At 39.5% G+C, this 23,028-nt stretch overlaps 3 protein-coding genes and 1 long non-coding RNA gene across 4 annotated transcripts in view; 1 reads left to right on the top strand and 3 right to left on the bottom strand.

Moving 5' to 3' along the window:
- Positions 1-206: 206 nt before the first annotated feature.
- On the top strand, positions 207-17,166 carry slc10a1 (solute carrier family 10 member 1). Its single transcript, XM_044329799.1, has 9 exons — positions 207-340; positions 5,196-5,395; positions 7,249-7,467; positions 7,588-7,674; positions 8,422-8,534; positions 11,617-11,821; positions 13,773-13,951; positions 14,099-14,298; positions 15,736-17,166. Exons 1-9 carry the CDS (start codon positions 217-219, stop codon positions 15,795-15,797), a joined length of 1,389 nt encoding a protein of 462 aa, XP_044185734.1. The 5' UTR covers positions 207-216; the 3' UTR covers positions 15,798-17,166.
- Positions 13,121-13,938, bottom strand: LOC122965646. Its single transcript, XR_006398277.1, has 2 exons — positions 13,823-13,938; positions 13,121-13,498 (listed from the first exon to the last, which is right to left on the bottom strand). It is a non-coding gene; the product is annotated as an uncharacterized LOC122965646 (long non-coding RNA).
- Positions 16,008-23,019, bottom strand: srsf5b (serine and arginine rich splicing factor 5b). Its single transcript, XM_044329801.1, has 8 exons — positions 22,898-23,019; positions 22,485-22,631; positions 20,319-20,389; positions 20,116-20,232; positions 19,745-19,817; positions 18,328-18,401; positions 18,014-18,121; positions 16,008-17,652 (listed from the first exon to the last, which is right to left on the bottom strand). Exons 2-8 carry the CDS (start codon positions 22,608-22,610, stop codon positions 17,337-17,339), a joined length of 885 nt encoding a protein of 294 aa, XP_044185736.1. The 5' UTR covers positions 22,611-22,631; positions 22,898-23,019; the 3' UTR covers positions 16,008-17,336.
- susd6 (sushi domain containing 6) overlaps positions 18,101-23,028 on the bottom strand; it is a 41,907-nt gene continuing 36,979 nt past the window's right edge. The window contains exon 8 of the transcript XR_006398276.1: positions 18,101-18,300. The gene's annotated coding sequence lies outside the window, so the exon portion shown is untranslated. The remainder of the gene's footprint in view (positions 18,301-23,028) is intronic.

Below are 23,028 nucleotides of genomic sequence, written 5' to 3'. Positions count from 1 at the left end.
TTCTCGATAGATTTTCAATGTAGAAAGATTTAAATATAGATATTTTCAACCGATTGTCGGTGGAAACACCAGTTAGTTGTTTAAATATTAATTAAATAGCAAGATTCTTTTATTTACAAACTACAATGTCCAGGAGCCGTTGAGGGTGCTTGAGACGTCATAACGCCTTTTTTCTTTCAGACGCATTATGGGAATTGTAGTTGGAGGCGTATTTGTATGTCAGAGGAGCTAAATAGGGCCATGGCTGAGACACGTGGATTTTTAAAGAATACACTCAAGAAACAAACTCAGACGTACACACAGGTCCAGTTACAACAGCCTACAAATATGCACCAATCAGGTGGTTCCTTCCTCTTATCACTTGAAATTTAGCCTTTTTATTCTTTCTTTTTTCTTTTATTAACTCTCACTCTAAATCCATATAGCTGGACTGTGATATAGAGCTGAAACGATTAGTAAAGTAATCAATTAGTTAACTGTCAGAAAATTAATTGGCAACAATTTTCATAATTGATTAATATTCAAGCAAAGAAAACAAACTCACTAGTTTGAGCACCTAAAACGTGAATATTTTGTGTGATGTTTTTGTTTGTTTGTTTGTTTGTTTGTTTGTTTCCATTTATGATGGTAAAGTTAACTATAGACTGTTGGTTGGACTAAACAAGCAATCTAACGTCACCCTCAAGTCTGGGAGATTTTGATGGGCATTTTTTTTTTTGCTATTTTCTGATATTTCATGCACCAAACAACTGAATAATCAAGAACATAAATGACAGATTAATCAATAATGAAAATAATTGTTAAAAACCTGACATATATCCATTATGATGTGGAACTCAGTCTCCACAACATATATTTAACTATTTTACATCCTGCTGGTGGGGAAAAACAGTGTTATGTACTGTGGGGGCTGGTCTCAGGACAAATTGCGAATAATCTGCTCTGGTCTTCCTTTTTCACAAAATAGTCCTGTAGATAAGGAGCTTACACTGTGGATTATTTTGCACTGCAACAGTGGATCAGTAAATGTGTAAAAAAAAAAAAAAAAAAAAAAAAAAAAACAAGCTGGGAGCAGCCTCATCCATTCCCCCTGGAGATCAAGAGGCCACACCAGCTGTGGGCGACACCCTGCCCTCCATCGCCCTCTCAGCAGACACAGAGCTTAGACCTGCACTGACCTTCATTCTGCCATCTCTTGCTCCACCTTCTAGCCCATCTGGATCATCCTGTCTCTGTTTCTAGTCCTCTCTGTCAATTTTACACCCTATCTACCATTTTATAGAATTATACTATATGTCCTGCAGCGGCAGAGGCTAACAGGGTCACCCAGAAATATGGCCCGTAACAATATAGCCTATATAAAGGATGACAACACAATAAGGATAGGCTTTAATAATGCATCTGCTGCAATGAAGCCTCTCTGTCTTCATGGATGACACCAGGAAAGCATCTAGCTATATGTGTGCACTACAATTGAATTTAAATACCACAAGGGATGGGTAATATTACAAAAAAAGATATGGTAATGAGGCGGCGCTCACAGAAACCGAGACTTTCTCATCTGCCACACCCTTACTGCTATTCCCCCCCAGGCTTGAGTTGAGTTATGAAGTGTTTTAGCACCATTTCAGCCCATAATATTCAGGCTGCAGGGAGCTCGTCGAGAGAGGACATTGATTAGCTGTGGCTGGGGCTGAAGGAGGAAAAAGTAGTAAAAAAAAAAAAAAACAGGCATGTGAAGCACCAGACTGTAATTATAACTGGAGAGGCTGATCAGTCCAGGCAGAGTCTCTCCCCTCCCCCTATGTCCTTACTGGGCTAGCCTGGACTAACCATTAAAATGCCCTCCTTTTGTCCCCTTCCAGCATATTGCAGACTACACTAGAAGGGCCCCAGTATGCATTCACCATTATAGATTTTTTTTTGTGTTCTTGCCATTGTTGTCAGTGCATGACTTATGAAAGGGAGGGAGGGGGGGGTGCACCATCTGATATATACCATCAGATTAAGGGTAGAGTGGTTTCTCTCTCCACGTAAAGTGCCTTGGATGAGCATAATGCAGTTTCCAAGGCAGTTTATGCAATGTTGTCAATTTATGGTGCAGTGCCGTAACGCTTGAGAGCACATGTACTCTTCCATAAGCAGATAATGTAACTTACAAGTGATCAAATATGTAAAGTTTGCCGTCTTGAAGAGACACATGAAATGTGCGGAGTGATGAAGTGCAGTCACAGTCAATAATTGATGAATGAATGCAGGTAGCTGACATTTACAGTAATACAGTATAGAGCTGCAACAGTTAGTCAGTTAATTGATTAGTCTATCGACAGAAAATTAATCACCAGCCATTTTGATAATTAAACGATCAGTTAAGTAATTTTTCAAGTAAAAGTGGCAAACAATTGATGGTTCTGTGTTCTCAAATGTGAGAATTTGCTGCTTTTCTTGGTCTGACATGATAGTTAGTTGAATATCTTTGGGTTTTGGACTGTTGGTCGGACAAAACAATTTTGCAGAACTAAATGCTACTTGTGATGTTTTGGTCAAATGGTGTTGGACTCGTATACTCCAACTCATCTTTGCAGTGTGATGTAACAACATTTGATTAGACAAACACATATGAGTATACAAACAATGATGGAAGGAACAGATTGTGAAGACTCTCAAGACAAACCAGAATACAATAAGACAATACAAGGTGTTTACAGGCAGAAGAGGAAGGGAGAGGCTGCAGGTTTAATTAGGCAAAGTGCTCTCTGAATAGTGTGTGATGGTAATTATGTGTATGTCAGTATGTACAGTATGTGGTGTGTGTGAATGTGAGATTGAGGGTAAAGAGAGGAAGAAAAATAAGTACAATGGATTTTTTTAAAACAGGGAGCAGCAGATAATGACAAACAGGTTTTTTTTGTCTCATTGGAGTAGAGACTTATTTGCATCCTCAACTTTCAAACAATCTCTATATGACTCATGGTTATTCACCAATAAGTCAGACGGAGTGTAGTCGGTGCAGTATTTTCCACTAGATCTTGCTCAGAGATTTATTTGGTGGTGACTTTTTTTAGCAGAAGCCAACCACAAATCCACCTACATAACTCTCTCTAGCTTCCTACATCCTGTCAGTCTCATCACATGGAGGCACACACTTCACTTGGGACTGACAATATGCCTTTTCCAAACCCTGTAGCTATGAATATTAGGTCAATTCATATTATGCCTTTGGCTAGTAGAACCAACCTAAATAAATAATAAATAAAAAATAAATATGTCCCCTTAAAGGGCCAGTATGTAAGATTTAGGGGGATCTATCGGCAGAAATGGAATATAATATTTACAGGTATGTGTTAATTAGTGTATAATCACCTGAAAATAAGAATCATTGTGTTTTTGTTCCCTTAGAATGAGTCCTTTATATCTACATAGGAAGTGGGTCCTCTTTCACCGAGCCCGCCATGTTGCACCGCCATGTTTCTACAGTAGCCCAGAGTGGACAAACCAAACACTGGCTCTAGAGAGGGCGTTTTCGCTTTTTTCACAAGTTTCACGGCCAGCGTAGGTTCTCCTACATGCTTTCAAAGGGAGGGTTGGGGGTTGGGGAGGGGGGAGGGGTATTCACTTGGTTGCAATCTGCAACCTCACTGCTTGATGCTGCTAAATCATACACACTGGTCCTTTAAGGCATGGCTGAATTAACCTGCCAGGGTCCCTGGGGCAAAAATGAGATGCTGGACCCCCAATAAACCTTGTTCCTCCTACTGTACAATGACCAATAATGCCTTGTCCCAGGTTTGCTCTGTGGTAATTTGATTAAACACAAATTAATTTAGGAATATGCAAAAAACTGCCATAATGAAAGTCTCAAAAACTAGATTTTGACATCTCAAAGACAGGGTTTAGGTCAAGATTAGGAAATAAAACAGGATCTACTTTAAGTCCCTTATCATGCCAGTTGATATTGCTTTAGAGGTACATAATGTCAAACAAATTTTCAATTACATTAGCATGAGACGGTTGACACACAGTAAGACTGGAGCTTTCAGGTCTCTAGAGCTTCTGGACTCCAGGCAGTTGCCCCTGGTAATCATCCCTTCCCTATAAGCTCAAAGGACATGAGTAGGAGCTTCTCTGGGGCCGATACAGCGCAACATGCAGTAGGAATCTCCCACTTTCATTCATACTCCTCTGCAGAGGATTTTGCTGTCTATAGCCAGCAACAGCTGAATTTCATCAAACCATCAGGAACCTTGGCACAAGCTTTAGAGTAACAATCTGTGAACGGTACGTAATTTGTGATCATGTGCAGAGTTTGTTCCTGGCAAAAGCTAATCTGCTGCTAGCCAGAACACTGTTGCCAACATGGATGGTGATAACACTGAAACGTTCACTTAGCAGTAAAGCAAGACAGTAGATTTCTAATTACTAGATCATCATTTTGTGTTTTAAAGACTCCTGTTTTGACAAATTCTGGCTGAAACCATTTTGTAACTAAATGTGGTGGATCAGTAGATGAAGAAAAACAAGTATTTTTAGCCCCACATTTGATATGGCTCCAATAATGGTAACATTTTCTATATGTTTGTTCCATCTCCCAGTCTTATATTGTGAAGTGTAATTAAAATTGCAGCCTCTAGGTGCCGCTAGCAGGGCACTCAAGTCTGCATCTTGTTTGAACAAAAAAAGTTGCAGCTTTTTGACCTTTGCCCTCCTTCTAACATCATCATTTAACAACATTTACTCAACATTTAAAACAGAAACTGTTGCAGTTCAAGTTGCAGCAGAATCGGAAAAATAACATGAATTATAGTCTCACAGGACGGAGACATGATTTAGATATCCTTCTCTTCATTTCATGACTCACTGTGGTTACTAGTAAACAAGTCCAACACAAAGCAGCAGCAAAAAAAAGCTTTGGGGAATTTTTGCAGGATCTTCTTCCTCAGAGATGTCCACACTCTGCAGACTCTTTTCACAGAAGCCAGTTCTCCCACAGTTGAAACGTACCTGAGAAATGATTATGATCACAGCTATAATTTTCTGGACCTTGTGTCCTTTAAATCATGTTTTGGAAGATGTATTTAACCAAACTGAGTCAGCAATGACTCACTAAAACACAAAGACACCTTTTCATCTCCAAAAAACAGAAGTATTTCTCCAGAAATATTGTTTTAATCTGCTTTTTTTTTTTTTTACTTTAGTCAGATCAGATATGAGGAGCTCCCCTGCTCTCCTTGCAAGCTGCAGAAGTCAGCTGTGCACTAGATGGCACTTCTGTACAACCAGTAGCCTTCACATGTCATCAATGACTGACAGAGAAGAGAGTGACAACATACAAAGACTAGATATTTGTTCAGAGAGCACAGAAGAGAGAAAAGAAGAGGAACCTCTGACCCAGCAGGTAACACAATGCATGAAATATATCTGCAAACATATCTGTCAGCTTTAAACTACAAGCAGAGATAAATGTTTCTGGAGAATCCACATGGGATTTTCTTCTATTTCTTAGAAACTGACCTCCAAGAATAGGTGTGCAATTCTCACCTTCAGAACAGTCAAGATGTCAGTATGTAGTTGCACGACACATTTATGGAGCTTTGTGGTATTTTTTGTTTGTTTGTTTGTTTTGCTCTCATACAAGTGTTTCTTTTTATGAGTGCGAAATAGATATACAAAAATCCTGTGAAAGTAATCTTTCTGCACACAGCATGAAGCCTGTCAGTAGGGAGGATGTGGTTGTCAGCTATGGAGATGGAGGTTAACTTGGCATCAAAGCACAAAGGAGAGCAAGGTTTGAGAAAAGCAAAGCAGTCATGTACAGATTAACCAGATTGAAGTGACTTTCTGCAGAAATATGTATTTACACTGTCACTCAAAAGGTTTTCAACACCTTTATGTCTTTGCATTTTTAGTTAAATGTCAAGCAGTCGGCTTGTTGTTGTAAACACTATGAAATATAAGTAAGAAAACGTATGAGTGAACTGAGAAATCTTTGTGACTTTTAATTTAGTGGAAATGACTCATGGGAAGTTGATGTTAACATTGTGTAACTTTTATTTTAGAGCACTTTCAATCAAAGTTCTTCCCAGATTTCTTGACACCTTTTGATATTGTCAGCCTAATTCTTTTATCTTTCATTCCTCTGGACAATAGCGGGTACACTGGAAAGAATCAAGCTGCATTCTATATCTGCTAAAGACATACAGACAGTGCAGGTATCAACTGTAAAACAAAAACACTGAGTTTTCAGCTACAAGTACAATAGTAATAGAGCTGAAGTTAATCTCTAATGCTACAAAAAGTCACAAATATTTATCAATTTTTATTTGTTTCCCACTTTAAGGGTATTTATTTTCTTGATATTTAACCAAAAATGCTACAATTGGAACTACAGGGTGTTTGAGAATGTCTTGACAGTGTAAAATGACATACGTCTAACTGTAAAGCTGCAGTGAATATTAGGTTAAAGATTCTCAGGACCATATAATGTGTACTATGAACTGGACAAGAATGTACTCATTCTGATCTTGTCCGATGAGAAGTACCGCTTTATCAACACAAGAGCGACCTTTCTGCCAGTTTCAGAAACAACAAACCTCTCGAAGAAAAACATGTAGAAAGCATGAATTAAGAAAAGCTTTTTATGAAAACAGTTAGTGGCAATAAAAGTATTTGATTTCAGGATCTCTCAGGAAGATGACGATGACGAACATCCACGTTATGGACAGTTGCTCAACAGTTGCGGTCTGCAGTTGCAATATGCACCAGCTATGTGGAAAAACTTTCACATATAGAAAAAACTATCAAGGAAAATACTTTTCACAAACATAACGCTGAGTTTATCTCTACATGTGTCCTCTGTTGCACCAGTATTACCTTCCCATGCTGTCAAATTCCTGAGAGTTTTACTTTTTAAAAAAAAAAAAAAAAAAGACAACTGCAAACCTTCCTCTGTCCATCAAGACCAGGATGAAACAGCATCTGCACTCAGCTTGTCATTAATAAAGATATAACTTGCAGCGCAGCAAGGAACAAGCAATGCCTTCTAAAGGATTTTGGATTTCCTCTCTGGCAGCTTAAGCCTCGTCATGCTCTGATTATTTGATTGTAGAATCAAAAAAGAGAAGCTGAAACGTTGTACATGACTGACAGATGAGGAAATAAGAAAGGCATGAAGCTTGATAATAAAGTCATTGCCAGCACACAATCTAATTTCTTACTTTTCTCCTTGTCCTCAAATGCTGCTCCTACAAGGAAGCCATCATGGACGACACAGCGGATCCGTTTTCTGATGTTGATTTGTGGCAAAACGACAGCTTCATGTTCAATATGACGGCTGCTAACACCAGCTCTGCTGCTTTCAAGCCTCTTTTGCCGCCTACAATGGACAAAATCATCAACATACTTTTAATAGTCTTCTTATTCATCACCATGGTGTCACTGGGATGCACCATGGAGGTGTCCAAGATCAAGGTAACTTCAGCCTCATTCTGTCCATACATATTTATCAGTTTAATATATGTGTGTTTATGAAGGATTTTTGGACTTTTTGTGATCATTTCTGCACCGAAACATCTTTTCGTTTCTTTCCAGCGTCACATAGTGAAACCTAAGGGAGTGGTGATAGCAGTGTTGGCCCAGTATGGTATCATGCCTCTCACAGCGTTCTGCTTAGCTAAGGTTTGTATTGCTGCCATTACTACACAGGGAGCACATAATACCTGCTGCAGTCTAAAAATCCCATTACACTAAATATATTAATACAATCTATACATTCTCTCTCTGTTAAATGATAAATGGACTGCACTTTTTTACCTTAATAAATAAAGCACTTCACAATTTGCCTCTCATTCACCCACTCATACAACAAGCCCTTATTGTTACACACAGCTGGAAACTGTTATTTTTAGCAGATTTTCTGTGGTTCCACTCAGTGATGATTAAAGAGCAGTAAAATAAGATGATAATAAAACAAGACAAAAACAGGAACCATTCAAGAAAAAAAAAAGTTATAATCAGCTAAGTGATTAATACAGAAACAACATTCATGTATGAGATTGAAAGTTCATGTCTGCAGTCTCAGCATAAGGTAGATTGTGTGATGCGATTGAAAGCTGCAGAAAAAAAACACGAGATGGATCTTGTGGTGAGACTGTTGTGTTCAAGATTCTTGCAGATTTCCAAAAGCCAAAGTCAAGAACATGACATGTAAATGATTATTTTAGTGTGATTTATTATTCATCTGTCGGGTTTTATGTCTTCACACGGTGTCCTCTACTTGACCTCAGCCCTTCTTGTGCATTGTGTGTTCTTTTATTTTCATTTATATTTTATAAACCATAGCCTGCATCAGAGTGAGCACTGCTGTCATTTTTTTTTATCGGTATTAGTACTTTGGTTATAAAGCTATTACATTTGGTGCTGCAGGCGTTCCAGCTGGCTGAAATGACTGCTGTGACGGTGTTGATCTGTGGATGCTGTCCAGGAGGGACCCTCTCCAACCTCCTGGCCCTGGCTCTGCAGGGGGACATGAACCTCAGGTACACACACAAGTATAAGTTACATGAAGAAGAAAATGCTATACAAAAAAAAAAGAAGTGGTGATTGAGGTTCATATAAACACATGATTGATGGTTTAGTTTAAAGTATCTTCTTGTGGTGGCAAATAAATGAACTTTAGGAAAACAAAAATCGTTCAGAGGCAAAAATGTCAAAAAAAGTATAAGGTCTTTATTGAACTGACAATTGGCAAAGAGTTATGAAATACATACATCGTCAGGAAATACAGTGTCATTTATACGTTAGAATGATATGATATGAACACAACATCTCCTGATCCTTCCTACATCTCTCATTGGACTATTGATTTTGTCTAGCGGTTATCTCCTACAAGGACTAATTCCACATCTGAGTCATGTTAGCTAAACAGTTTCAAAAACGAGAGAATATGAGCTTTAAAAGACATGTATAGAGTAATCAAATGAAGAACATATATCTAGTACATTAAGAATATGTGAGTATATATGTGCTTAAAGAATATATATATAGTCCATCAATAAACTACTTCTGTCCTTTTGAAATTTTCCCGCCACCATGCCAAAATCTCGCAGCCCGTGTTTGACAGCTGAATGTTTCACAACCTTCCCTCGGCAGACTGACCGCAGAGTTTACTCAGATTTGAGAATCTGATTCATCAGACTTTTGATCTTTGCTCTCATTGGTCTTTCCTTGTTGTCACAGTTAACTCCCCATAACCACCACTATCACAGTAACATAATGAGTAGCTCACAGGTTTATTTACTTTGTCTGTCTATGCTTGATGGACTATTGATTTTGTCTAGCGGTTGTCTCCTACAAGGACTAATTCCACATCTGAGTCATGTTAGCTAAACAGTTTCAAAAACAAGAGAATATGAGCTTTAAAAGACATGTATAGAGTAATCAAATGAAGAACATATATCTAGTACATTAAGAATATGTGAGTATATATGTGCTTAAAGAATATATATATAGTCCATCAATAAACTACTTCTGTCCTTTTGAAATTTTCCCGCCACCATGCCAAAATCTCGCAGCCCGTGTTTGACAGCTGAATGTTTCACAACCTTCCCTCGGCAGACTGACCGCAGGGTTTACTCAGATTTGAGAATCTGATTCATCAGACTTTTGATCTTTGCTGTTTTCTTTGCAGACTGCAAAGAAACTGGATGACATATGACGATTAATGATTCTCTGAGCGATGATAGAAACGTATATCCACTCACCCCCTAGTCATATCCAGCTGTGGAGATAGTTTTAATTTATGTGTAGATGTTTTGAGATATCTACTTCTGACACTTCTGCTGCTGCGGCAAAACAAAAGAGGTGGATGAAGTTTAAATTTGTCCACAAATTTTACTATGAACTATTGTTAATAGAGCGACCTTCCACCAAAGAAATAGACCCAATAATAAACACAAAACAGTATGACTGAAAACTTTCAGTGGGAAAATATTATTATTTTGGTGAACTGACCCTTTATGGCAAAATTCAGTGACCTTGGCGCATGTACATCCTGTGATTAATTATCACCTCCGGCACATTTCCTTTCAACATAAGAGTTGAATGACCTGCTGGACATCACTCACCTGATCATAACACTATAATATGTTCATAAACAGGCGACACCAGACAACAAACAACAAGTCCTTCCTTCATCAAGGACCAGGTGTGTACATTATGGTGGCGTGTTGTTCCAGACATTCCTGCTTTATCTGATGTCTGAGGATCTTATCTGTCCTACAGCTATAGAGCCAGCTCTGATAGGACGGCTGGAGGCATTAATGGAGGCGCCAATGACTAAAACAGCAAAGACTACTAAGTTAATTAATTAGACAATAATAGATTTTTGCATAACTTTTTGTGTATATTTTGACACTGAAAAATGATCAGTCACCTCATGTTCACAAACAAAGAAAAATATAAATATTGATATATTTCTCAGCAGATTTAAAAGCACAATCAAGATGACTTAACATTAAATCCATTATTGGAGTGTAAGGGTCACTGTAGCGTGTTGTTTAATAGCTCAGAGCAATAAACCATGTACCTGCAAGGGACCGTAAACCTTGAAACAACAGACTGACAGATAGTATAGTCTGAGAAAATACTCAACCTGTAATTAACAAGTCTGAAGCCCTTGCAGCCCCTGGAGGCGACAATGTTCATTACACCCACCGTTCCAAAGTGTTGCATGGAAATAACACACCAGCAATTTTGTGTGACCTCTGGATGATGGTGGGGAGTTCAATGAAGTGGATTCATTCTCTGAATACATTTCTGTGCGCAAATGGGAATTTTGGCCCGATGGTGGCACGAACAGTAAGGTCAAGTGAGTCGCCAAAAAAAATTTAAATTAGGATTTCTGAACATCAACAGCAAATTTCATGAATATCTATCCAATAGCTGAGGTTCAAAGTTCAGCCTTAACTGTGAAAACAACAGCTGAGAAAACAATCTCACCACAAGCTCTGTTTAATAGTTGCTCTGGAGCTTTTTTATCATATCGCATGATCTTCATCAGCAGACGGAGTTTGTCGTGCAAGTTGTAGATGTTTCAATTTCCATTAAGAACTTTTCACCCATGTTTGCTTGAATGTAGCTGAGTTTCAAAGTTCATTACTTTCAGTACTTTCCAATCAAATGTGTCTGTATCTGTTGATCTGCCTGGTGAGCTGCTGCATACAAACTGCCTTACAGGGATAAATAAAGTTACTTGAAAGCTCCAAATCAGCAACTAAACTGACCTTGTGTTGAGGCTGTTCTCTCATCTATTCAGGAGTTTTTGAGATTCCTCATTTCTAACCAAAGTGTTGCTCAAGGGGACGTTTTGAACTGATTGATGAAAAGTCAGAGGTCAACAAAAGAATCAGGGAATATCCATATCACATTCCTTGATAAGCAGATATTGAGACAACTAGTGCTCGATCAGCCCGTTTGGTCCAATCCACTGGTAGATTGAAATGACATGAATTCTGAGCCAGTATCAGGTGTTTTCCCGCCATCCTTGCCACCTTGTCGTTCTATCCTTTGACTCAAATTCAAGCCAGAATGTTTTGTTCCACCTCTGTCATTCCCCCTCAGCATTGTGATGACTTCCTGCTCCACATTGTTGGCTCTGGGCATGATGCCGCTGCTGCTCTACCTCTACTGTCAGAGCTTTGCCAATGTGCAGAACGCTGTGCCCTATGTTGACATCATTATAGCACTGTTCACGATCCTCATACCCTGTGGTATCGGCATCCTCATCAACTACTACAGGCCGCAGTACTCTAAGACCATCACAAAGGTTTGTGCATTAACAGCAGGGACAGAGGGTCAGATGATCACTGCAATGCTGAAACAATTGGTTAATTGATTGGTTGAAAAATGAAAAATTGATAGACAACATTTTTGACCACTTATTTTAATAATTTATAAAATGTATAAAGCTGGATGGCTCTCAAATATGAAGAGTTTCTCTGTATTATATCATTGTAAATTGAGTAATATTGGGTTTTGGACTGTTGTTCAGACTTTGTGTACTTTTGATGGGCATTTTTCACTTTTTTTTTGTCATTTTTTTGAGATTTTATGGGGTAAAAAAAAACATCAAATAATGAAAAACAGACAGAATGGTGAAAAACATTAAAGATGCAGCCCTATATCACTGAAATAACATCAAAGTGTGTGTGTGTGTGTGTGTGTGTGTGTGTGAGTGCAACTGCATGGCTCAACTCAGCAGCTTTAGGAGGCTCCATCTTAATCACTTTAAAAGGATAAGGCTAGAATTATTTTATATTTTTGTTATTGTCTCCAAAACCCATGAAAAGACAAAAAAACAAAAGTCCCAAGCCTATTGCTTCCTGCTGAAGACATAAATCTAACAGATCACAAATACATAGTTTCATTTTTTTTTTTTTTAAAGGCGTAATCATTTCCTTAAGAAGCTGGGCATTGTTGTTTTTAGGAAATGTTACTCAGACATGAGCAAATTGTGTTTTTGTTGGGAACTATTTTTAGCTGCGGATTAACATGCACTAGTGATTATTCACAGCAGGAGGACAGTGTAAGTGGAAATTACTCAAAATAAACTGTGGGAATGAAGGAACAAGTCACCCACCGCAACAATGTGGCACATTGATGTTTTTTTTTTATACATTTTTGGACAATAAAGCTCAGTAGCAGAGAAATAGACTCTATCAGGTTTTTGCTACACAGGCGATACTTGTTAGTAGGATCAGTTCGTTGTCAGTTTTGGTCTTTTCATATAACAATCTACAGAATCAATACTCAATAGGCAGACTCTGGATCAAATAACAATTTAATCCAGACTGGGAACAAATTTTCCCTGTAACCTGACTGGGTCTGCGTTTGCCCCAGTGAAGAGCAGTAGGCTAACATAAAAAAACACTCCAACACCAAACACATTTGAAAAATTCCAAAACGTGAAAAACAACCACAAAACTGAAACAGCTGAAGTCAGCACATCAAGCCTCGAGCAGAATAACAGTAAAAATCAAACATTTTCATTAATGAATACAGTGAAGAACTCACTAATGAACATTTACAAGTGGCAACAACAGAAGGAAGACACACCATGATAAAGAGAGATAACAAGAGATATATTTATTAAACAAATGAAGCCAAATTAAATAATGAACAAAATATGGAGAGTGGAAATCAGTGGTATCAGTGGTGTATGTGATGGATGAGTGGCGAGTGTGTGTGTGTGTGTGTGTGTGTGTGTGTGTGTGTGTGTGTGTGTGTTGGAAGATGCATCAAAGCAAAGTAAATAACTAAGGCAGCATAACTAAATGAAACCAGAACGGGCGCCTGAAGGGAGAAACAGAAAACAGAAAGCAGCAAGCAGTCAGAGGAGGGAGAGAGAGAGAGAGAGAGAGAGATTGCTGCAGCTGCAGCTCGGACTTCAATAACCTGGCAACCCTGTAGGCCTTCAGGTGTCGCCAGTTGCCCAAACGAACACCTGCAGAGACGAAGCAGAGGGGTAAATCTGGGCCAAACACAGGGGGTCATCACACCAGTGTTAGTGGCATCACGCCTTTTGTGTCCAAGTTTAAGGACGTGTCACCTCTGACATTAATAGAAATGCTGTTCATGCACATAAGCCTGGAGTTTTTGTATTGAAATATCATTATGTACTGGACATCTGATGTGGTGGAAACCTGTCAAGTGTATTGTATTGTATTGAATACCCCCTGATCTACAGTGTGATTTGTGTCCTGCCCTGCTGTTCTCAGGTCGGCCTCTCTATATCGATGATTTCTGTCACGGTGATCGGCTTCTTTACCTGCACTGAAATCGGAGGCGGCATATTCACCGTGCTGAATCCTCCCGTCATCGCCATCGGTGCTCTCATGCCCTTCATAGGCTACACTTTCGGCTACATCATCTCCTCGCTCTTCAAACTCAACCAGTCGTAAGTCAGGAGGAGAGGTATTTGTGTGAAATTCAAGCCCTGATGGATATTATGGCAGGTAGCATTAGTCATGTCTAACCATAAAGAATCATGAGCTTTTCTTTTATGTATCCATGACTTATGAATACGTGCCTCGCTCTCCCTCAGGGAACGGAGAACCGTTGCTATGGAAACAGGCTGTCAGAACACCCAGCTGTGCGCCACCATTCTGAAGATGGCCTTTACTCCAGCGACAATAGGCCCTCTGTTTCTTTTCCCCATCTTCTACCTGTCCTTCCAGCTGACGGAGGGGGTGCTGCTCGTCGTGCTGTTCAGATGTCACCAAAGGTTCACACGGAAAGAGAAAAGTAAGACTGACGCCAGGTTTATAAAGAGTTCGTGGAATAAAGGAAAACAGATGACAGAAAATACAGGCCTTTTTAAAAATATTCTTATTTGGGTTTTAGATTTTTTTAAAGGTTTTTAAATAAGTCAGATGCAGATTCTCAAATGTGGGAATTTGCTGATTTTGTTGTTTTATATCACTGTTAACCGGATATCTTTGAATTCTGTACTACTGGCCAAACAAAACAAGCAAATATGAGATATTGTGATAGACATTGTTCACTGACATTTTATAAAATAAAAAAATGAGTATCAACTGATTAACTGATACTGAAAATAGTCATTAGTTATTAATTAGCCATTAGCAGCCTTACTTGTAGATTAGAAGAGGTCACAAGACTGAAGCTAATAACTGATAAGGGACACTGGATTTACTTCACTGTGTGGAGGGTCGTAGACAAAATACCATTAACCAACTGTTGGTTTCCATAGCAACATGGGGGAAAGACCACTAGTGTTTGTTTTCTTTCTCTCTGTTGTAATCAAGATCTTGACCTCAATAAACTTAGTAACCCATAATGGCAAAGTGAAAAGATGTTTCTAGACATCCAAATTGTGATCAGATGTATCATGTTTGTTTTAATTATCCCTGAGGCATGTCTAGAATTTGATTGGACAAATTGGATTCACACAATTCACACTGCAAGTCAGGATAAAAAAAACAAGTTATGAAGTCCAAGGAACTGTCTGTGATAAAATTGTGAAAGTTGGAACAAACTGCTCAAATCCAGATGTCCAAAGCTTGCAGAGACTTTACCCAACAAGACTCAAAGCTGTAATTGCTGCCACAGCAGCTTCTACAAAGTACAGAATTAAGGATCTGAATACTTATTTTCACTTTGACATTATGATTTGACATTTGATTATTGAGTGTAGATTGATGAGCAATAATTTTATCCATTTAAAATTTAATCTTCAACACAATAAAGTGCAAAAAATACTCTATATGTAGTGGTTAAAATGTCAACTGGATAACATCCCTGGTTCATTTTCAGTGTTAAACCAAATTCTGTGACCCATCAGATTGTGGTTGGTAATTTGTGCAATATTACCACTGCAAATGTTTATCATACTTTTCCACATTTAACTAGTGTTTTGATGCTATTATGACAGTTTGATAGCTGAAATCCACATATTGACAGTTAAAACTACCATATAGAAATTTATAGAATGACCTTTTTTCTTTACAATTGTCAGTTTGTGACCCAATCTAAATAGTGTGGCGACACCAGTTTTGTTAACAGCCATCACAAGAGAGTATGCAGGCTTTCCCCACAACACAGCTAATAACTTTCACATTTGATATTGCACTTTTAGATTTTTAAAATGTAGCATTAACAAGCCTCTAATGTGAACTAAGACACTTCATAACTCTGCTTTCTCTGCTGTCTGACCTACAGACACGTACCAGCCGACAACTACTGAAGAGGAGTTGAAATCACCTTCAGAGGCGCCTGTATGATGGACAGACCTCAAAACGCCCAAATTCCGTCTACAGACGTGAACGCTTACTGAGTAAGAAAAGTCTTGTGGGTCACTGAAAGGACTCCTGCTCTACTTGAAGCATATGAAGGATGAATAACTGCAGAGAAACCGTTTTGTGCTGTAAATGTCATTTTGGAATTGTTAGTATCACAACTTATTATCAAAGCACTAATAAACACAAAGTGCGTGATTTTGTTAAAATGATTTTATTGTTAAGTCACTTGTCTTCCTACACCATACAAACATCCATATTTTTCACTGAAAATAAAACCCTTATGTACAAAATGTTTTTGTGTTTGTTTTTTTCCCCCAAACTTGTCTATTTGTCCATTTGAACCACATTAACAGTCACAGTACCAACAAGTATTCTTGGAATTACATTTAAACACTTAAAACAAAAGTCTGCAATGCTGTACACAAACCCCGAAACCAAAACCAAAAAAAAAAATATTTATATATATACGCTTTCATAACAGTAAAATAAACCATATTATGTAAGCAACACTGTTTAAGTGTTGAAATTAGAGTTGAGCATAACCTGAACAGTTATGCATCTCACAACAAAAATGTCACTCAAACTAAATTTTTAAGATCCATGAAAATAACAGTTTCTTTTTTTTTTATCTGGTAGAACAATGTGCATTATTGTACACAGCTGCCAATGCCAGTCATAATGCTGCTTGTGTATGAGCTTTAAACAAAAATTTAAATATTTTAAATAACAGGATTTGAAATAGTGATCGGACAACTATGTAGTCATAAAGATCACATGCCATCTGTGGTGGGTACAGTAGGTCGAAAAATAGGGGAGAAGAGGTGAGAACATGAGCGATAAGGACATAATTGAAAAATTCCACTGACAAGCGAAAACAAGCAAAAGTATCACAAAAAAAAGTAAATAAAGTGGTCACACTACATATCAAAAGCATCCAGGTACTGTTGAAAAATACAGATTCCCTCTTCAAAGTCTGTCAAAGTTTAGAGCTTCATAACTTTACAAGCCTGAAAAAGTGAAACCCGACACTGGTTCACTTGTGCATTTTGATTTTTTTTTATTCATTTTTTTGACAGACAGTGGTGTGTGTCTTGTAAAAACAGGGATGGGTAAATTCAGAGGTGAAGGGTCACTGGGTGTAAACATAACAAGCCTTATTATTTACAAATCGTTTCCATGGGCCCAGGAAGGATTCATACTCGATGGGTAATGACGGAAAATGACGAACAGCTTCACTGTCTAACGAGTGTCTCCTGTTAAGCTGGTTTAATTTAAATGCCCTACGATGAAAATGGACCATCTGACTTAATATGTATCAGTCATTCCTGTCTGATGTGTCTTGTGGATAGTTGTTGTGATAAAAAAAAAATACAGACAGGAAAAGAAACAAACAAACTCTGTCTCAGCTTTCAGAGGGTTTCATAGGAGCTCCCGTGTGCCAACTCCTCCGAGCTGATTCTACTGATGAAACAAGTTGTTTCTACTGTTGATTCCCCATTATTAAAAACGGAAGCGCAGCTTTTAGCGCTGGCTGTCGGTAGAGGGAGAACGAGAGCGGGAGCGTGAACGAGAGCGGGAACGGGACATGGAGGCTCTTTGGGGAGGCGGAGGGGAGGGCGGGGTGGCGGACTTGCTGGTCTTGGAGGAGCGTTTGGCCGGCTCCTTTGATTTGTTGCTTGGGGATGAGGCGCCGCCGGCGGGGGAACCGCTGCGGGAGCGGGAGCGGTTGTGAGCCTTTACCGGGCTGCGGGAGCGTCTCGGGGAGCGTGAGGGAGAGCGACCGCGAGAACGAGAGCGGGAGCGAGAAGAGCTTTCAGACCGGGAACGACTTCTTGACCTGGAAAAGCAAGAACAGTAGAAAAATAACATTAGGCTACAGTTTTTTATATTTATAGTATGTTTAGTTATATATTTTTTTGCCTTGAGCTCTCTGAACATTCTTCATACATCTAACTCTTCTCTAACAAGATCCTTGTCAGCTAAAATGTTAACTCCAGCTAACTCAGCTCTTCAAAAGGAGGAGGGCAATGATTTGTTGCTCTGATTATGAATAAAAAGGCAACATGAGTGTAAAGTGCAACCCATGAGCAGCACTAAGCCAATGATGAGTGTAAAAGGGTTGCATCAGCCACAGTCAGCTGACTTCTCTAACATGTATTGATGTATTCAGTCGATGGAGGTTCCAGCAGACAACTCACCTCTTCTTGGCTGCCTCGATGAGCTTGATTTTCCTGCCATTGATTTCCTTTCCAGACAATTTCTCAAGGGCGTTTTTCAGATCGCTGTAAGAGGCAAACTCAACCACCCTGGAAAAACAACATAAGACGTTATTATTATTTGTATTCTCGGTAATGCTTTTTGACATGAATTGGGTGGTGATTTTCCTCAAAATTGCAAAAATAAGCTCACACACACACACACACACACACACACACACACACACACACACACACACACACACACACACACACACACACACACACACCTCTGCTTTCATACATAATGGCTTTACCCTTCGTTGAGCTTGGGTCGATGTGCGTCTGCGAATGTCACCTCTCCAGCTTGTCTCATGAAATCTTTCAGGTCCTACACACGTAAACATCAGTTAACTTGCGGAGAGGCTCGGGACACAAGCACAGCTGAGACATAAAACAGGACTGATTTACCCAAAAAGGAGAGATGGTTAGATTCTCTGAGAGGACTACACAGGCTACTGCAGGGATGAGTCCAAGGACATCAAAGAATGATCAACCAGTCAGTTCTTCAAATAAACATTTTTTTTTACAACAAATGATAAAACCTTAAAAAAAAAAAAAAAAAAGGCAAAGTGCAATTTAGTATCAACCAATTTAGACGAGTACATCTAGCGGACAGGTTGAGTATCTGCAAAAGCTTTGAGATTCTTGGACCCACCCATAACTACTACAGAGAGATGAACACCATCTGCATGAAGTGAACTGCAGTGGCGCCGCTTGGGCAGCGTTTGGCACTCAGAGCCCCATTTTCCCTGGCAAGGAGGGCACAGGGCTCCGCGCCGGGACCGCCCCTGTCTCGGCACCCCGCCTCAGTAAAGAGAGTGAACAGGGTGGAAGAGAGGAAACTACTACCTGAGAGCGAAACCCTTTGGGATAACAGCAGATTATATCCATGGGCACCTGGGAGGAATTCACACTCTCTCTCGCTCGCGATGTGCGGGAACACCAGAGGGGGGAAGGGAGGGGGGGATATCGATCGATCGAAGCCCCTCAAATTAACGAACCATCGATCAATACGCCACCACCATCACCATCGACTCTCGCTCTTTCCTCTCCTTTCTCTCTGCCAACTCTCTGTTTCCTCTCTCTCGCTCTCAGCCACACACCTGGCGCCCCCCTGCCTTCGACAGGGGGCGTTGCGAGCGAGCGTAGGGGCCGCCAGCGCCTCTAGTGTGGAGCGAGCGCTCACATGACCAGCAGGCATCAACTAGGAGTAGGACAGACTGGCTCAACACCACAGGCTCAACCCAGACAGAAGGACCCAGAAGGGGTTAACTCCACCATAAGCGAGCTCTTCCATATGACACAACAGTCAGGCTGGCAAATAAAGGGGTGAAGAATTGGTTAAAATTTGAAAAACAGGAACAAATTACGTCTTTTGTTGTTGTTATTGCTCTTTGACTTATTACGTAACTGCATACAATGCAGATTCATTAGAGTGATGATTTTGTACAATTTGGGCCTAATCACAATAAAATAGTTTGATTATTTACACATATTTGCTGGTTTAAGTCTTATTAATGTCCAGAAACAGAGTTTCTATGTTGATTTTTTAAAGCAGCAATTCTACAATTTTATATGTATATTGTTGGAGGCAGACTGTTGGTGGTGATAACAGGTGTTGCAGCTTTTAGAGGCTTGCTGTGTATTAAAAAAACATGTGTAAATACTAACCTGCCAACTGACACGAGAGGACAAGTTCTCCACGATCAGGCGGTTCTCAGTGCGCATCGGAGGAGGGTTTCGACTGAAAGAGAGGGAAACGTAAAGACGACTTAATCAACTGAACACTAACATTGTGGAGCTGAGATACAGACTTTAGCAAGGAGCCTGAGAGCTCTCATTAGCTGCTCATCAATAACAAGGCTAATTCATGTCAAGGATCTTTAAAACGGAGAGAGTGTAGGACTTGTGTGTTCACTTTTACATGTGGTACTTGATAGATTCAATTCAAATTAAGCTCATTTGCTATCATAAAGCAGATTTAATTCAAATTAAGCTTGTCTGCCATCATAAAGCAGGTGGACTGAGGTTAAAACTGTTACCTCCGACTGTTCTGAGAGCCTCTGCCATAGCGATCAGAGAAACGTCCTCCTCCACCGCCGCCACCTCCTCTGCCACGTCCGCCTCGCAGACGAACACGAGCGTGCTCAATGGTCACCCTGAAATCGCAAAAGTTTAAAAACAGTTACCATGGAAACACAGCCAGGAAGCAAGTGTGGAAGGTAATACAAACATCCTACCCTACCTTTCGTTGCACAGCTCTTTGCCATCAAGCTCATACACGGCATCTTCAGCATCTCTGGGGTCGTCAAATTCCTACAACAAACAGAAAACAGACGACATTAATAACTGCAATTCTTTACATTTATGCTTTTTCAAAACCCTGCTGAGTGTCACTCTCAGATGTGTTGGGAAAACGGTACCAAACCATTTTAAAAATTCCAGTTTTCCTTAGCTTCAAGGTGTACATCCTAGGAAGAATACTGCTGTGTTTCATTCCCATAATACATACTAATTGTATGCAGTAAATGTTGGGTACTACTATTTGCAGTACACTGGTTTGTACAATTAACATACAATAAATCAACATACTCTGCTGACTGAATATGTCAGTATAAATCAAACTTTACAATGCTGCTCCCAATTAAACTTCACAAAGCAATGTGGCTTTCTAAGTAAATTTTTTTTTTGTTTTCTTCTGAAGCTCAATCATCCCTAATTTATTTAAATTTAAGCAACTGTAAGACCCACCATGAGAACTGCATAGTGGGACAATGATATGCATCAACAGCACACAAAATCAACCATATTTTAGTATGCATAATGACTCTTTAAAAGTATACATGTCACTTTAACTGTGTAAAGATGCAGAGAATGTAGTATTTAAGTGGGGCACAATTTATGTTTCAAGGCGTTTTGCAAATATTTAATATTTCTATTGATGCATTTGACAAGTACAGGAAACAGAATAGGCAATAGTGACAAGCTATAAATCATTTTTTTGAAAAAATGTTTTATGATGAAGGGTGGTGAAACATGCCAATGGTATTAATACTGGCAACCATTTTTATTACCATCATTACCGAGTGTATCCTCATTTCAGAGGACACTCTGAACTAGGGCTGGGCAATATGATCAAAATCTCATATCCTGTTAAAGGTCATTTCATATTCCATATCGATACTTATCCTGATACAACACATTTTAATTGCATGAATAAATAGTTGGTCCATGCACTGCCCCCCCCAGCCTTCCCACACACAAGTGTTTAAACTGTTTTTGATAATATTTCTTATGCAGAGTCCAACAATCCTGCAATACACTCTGTTGGTGATCATAGATTGAAGTCATTTAATTATATTTTAGCACCAACAGCAGGAATTCAGGAAACGTTATTGATTATCGTGATAATACCATTCAGCTGTAATAATCGTAGCATGAAAATGTGATACTGGTGTTATATCCCAACTGATTTTCAAGCTAACTGGTTCCCATATGCACGTACAGTGTTCACCTAACAGCAGGAGTTGTGGTCTGACTATCACCGGATTCACCACACATTCACAAACATATTACTGGTGATTTTCAAGTCGCGTAGTCTCATATCTACTGTGGCCAACATGGCAGAGGCAGACCACAACTGCTGCTGATTGGTGTACACAATGCATGCACACGTATAGGGAACAGTTAGCTTGAAAACCAATGGGGACATGACAGCGGTGTCGTGTCAAAGTCCGTTCCCCTGTCGGATAATATTCCCCTCCAGTTAAAATTGTGTTTCCTGTAACACCCACTCCACGGTTGGGGTTAGGTTATAGTTAGTCAAGTATTTGTATAGCCCAATAGCCCAATTAACAAATTAGCATCAAGGGGCTTTACAGTCTGTACAGAAATACAACATCCTCTGTCCTTAAATCCTCAATTTGAATATGGAATCCTCCCTTATAAAAAGCCCTTAATAGGGGAAAAAAATGGAAAAAACCTCAGAAAGAGCAACAGAGGAGGGATCCCTCTCCCAGGAAGGAGAGACATGCTATAGATGTTGTATAACTAACAAAATCGTACAAGAAAGACAAATTACATAGGCTACATACAGCATGGAACAGGATAACAAAATTATAATGGTTAGGTGTTGCAGAGATAACTGGTTGGGGTTATGGTAAGCTCGGATTCAGGTTAAGCACCTCAGAAGATGACTGGTTGAGATTATGGATGAGGATGGATGTAGGTTTAGGTTAGGGGAAACACATATGGATGGAGAAACAGACTTCGACACAACACCGGCACATCCCTGCAGTATATACGTCAGAAGGTATGCAGAAAAATAAAATGTTAAAAAAAAGTTTCTATTGCCGTTATTTGAATGTAGAGTTATGGGACATTTTTAACATGTCTCCATTGACTAACTTACCACAAACCCAAAGCCTCTCTTGAGATCGATGTCTCGGATGCGGCCGTATCCTTTGAAGAACCTCTCCACGTCCTTCTCCCGGGCCGAGGGGCTCAGCCGGCCGATGAAGATACGACAACCGCTCATGCTGCTCTTGTTGGTAGTTATCTATGAACGAGCGTACAGACATTAACTAAGCTAACATGATCAATCTAGACACAAAAACCTTATTTTAGCCGTTTATATCTGACCTGAGTCGTTTCGGAAACAAGCTAACGTTAGCCAGCCTGAGGGGCCTAGCTATAACATTCAACCAAACCGTTGTTACCGGGTAATTTAAGCTCACGATACTAATAAACGACACAGTATGTAAGTTTATAACAAAACAACAATTGCAGGATATTATAAAACACTTTAAACCACCGTGCAAATACCTTTTCAGTGGCTGTTGCGATGTTATGGGGCTGGCTGTCGACAGTGACCGTAAACTAAGGAATTTAACAAAATGGAGCCTCTGCTTTTCTGGGAGGGGACGGATGCAAAAAAAAAAAAACAAAAAGAAAAA

The sequence above is a fragment of the Thunnus albacares genome, chromosome 16 (genome assembly GCF_914725855.1).
Source record: "Thunnus albacares chromosome 16, fThuAlb1.1, whole genome shotgun sequence".
NCBI lineage: Eukaryota > Metazoa > Chordata > Actinopteri > Scombriformes > Scombridae > Thunnus > Thunnus albacares.
Note: the sequence above shows the minus strand (reverse complement) of the source record. Positions and strands in the feature narration are given on the sequence as shown.

Coding starts and splice junctions, on each gene's coding strand:
- slc10a1 (XM_044329799.1), top strand. CDS start 217: ATGTCAGAGGAGCTAAATAGGGCCATGGCTGAGACACGTGGATTTTTA. Junction 7,468..7,587: donor TGGAGGTGTCCAAGATCAAG/GTAACTTCAGCC, acceptor GTTTCTTTCCAG/CGTCACATAGTGAAACCTAA. Junction 13,952..14,098: donor CTCTTCAAACTCAACCAGTC/GTAAGTCAGGAG, acceptor GCTCTCCCTCAG/GGAACGGAGAACCGTTGCTA.
- srsf5b (XM_044329801.1), bottom strand. CDS start 22,610: ATGAGCGGTTGTCGTATCTTCATCGGCCGGCTGAGCCCCTCGGCCCGG. Junction 20,390..22,484: donor AGAGAGGCTTTGGGTTTGTG/GTAAGTTAGTCA, acceptor TGTTTGTTGTAG/GAATTTGACGACCCCAGAGA. Junction 19,818..20,115: donor GGCTCTCAGAACAGTCGGAG/GTAACAGTTTTA, acceptor CCTCTCTTTCAG/TCGAAACCCTCCTCCGATGC.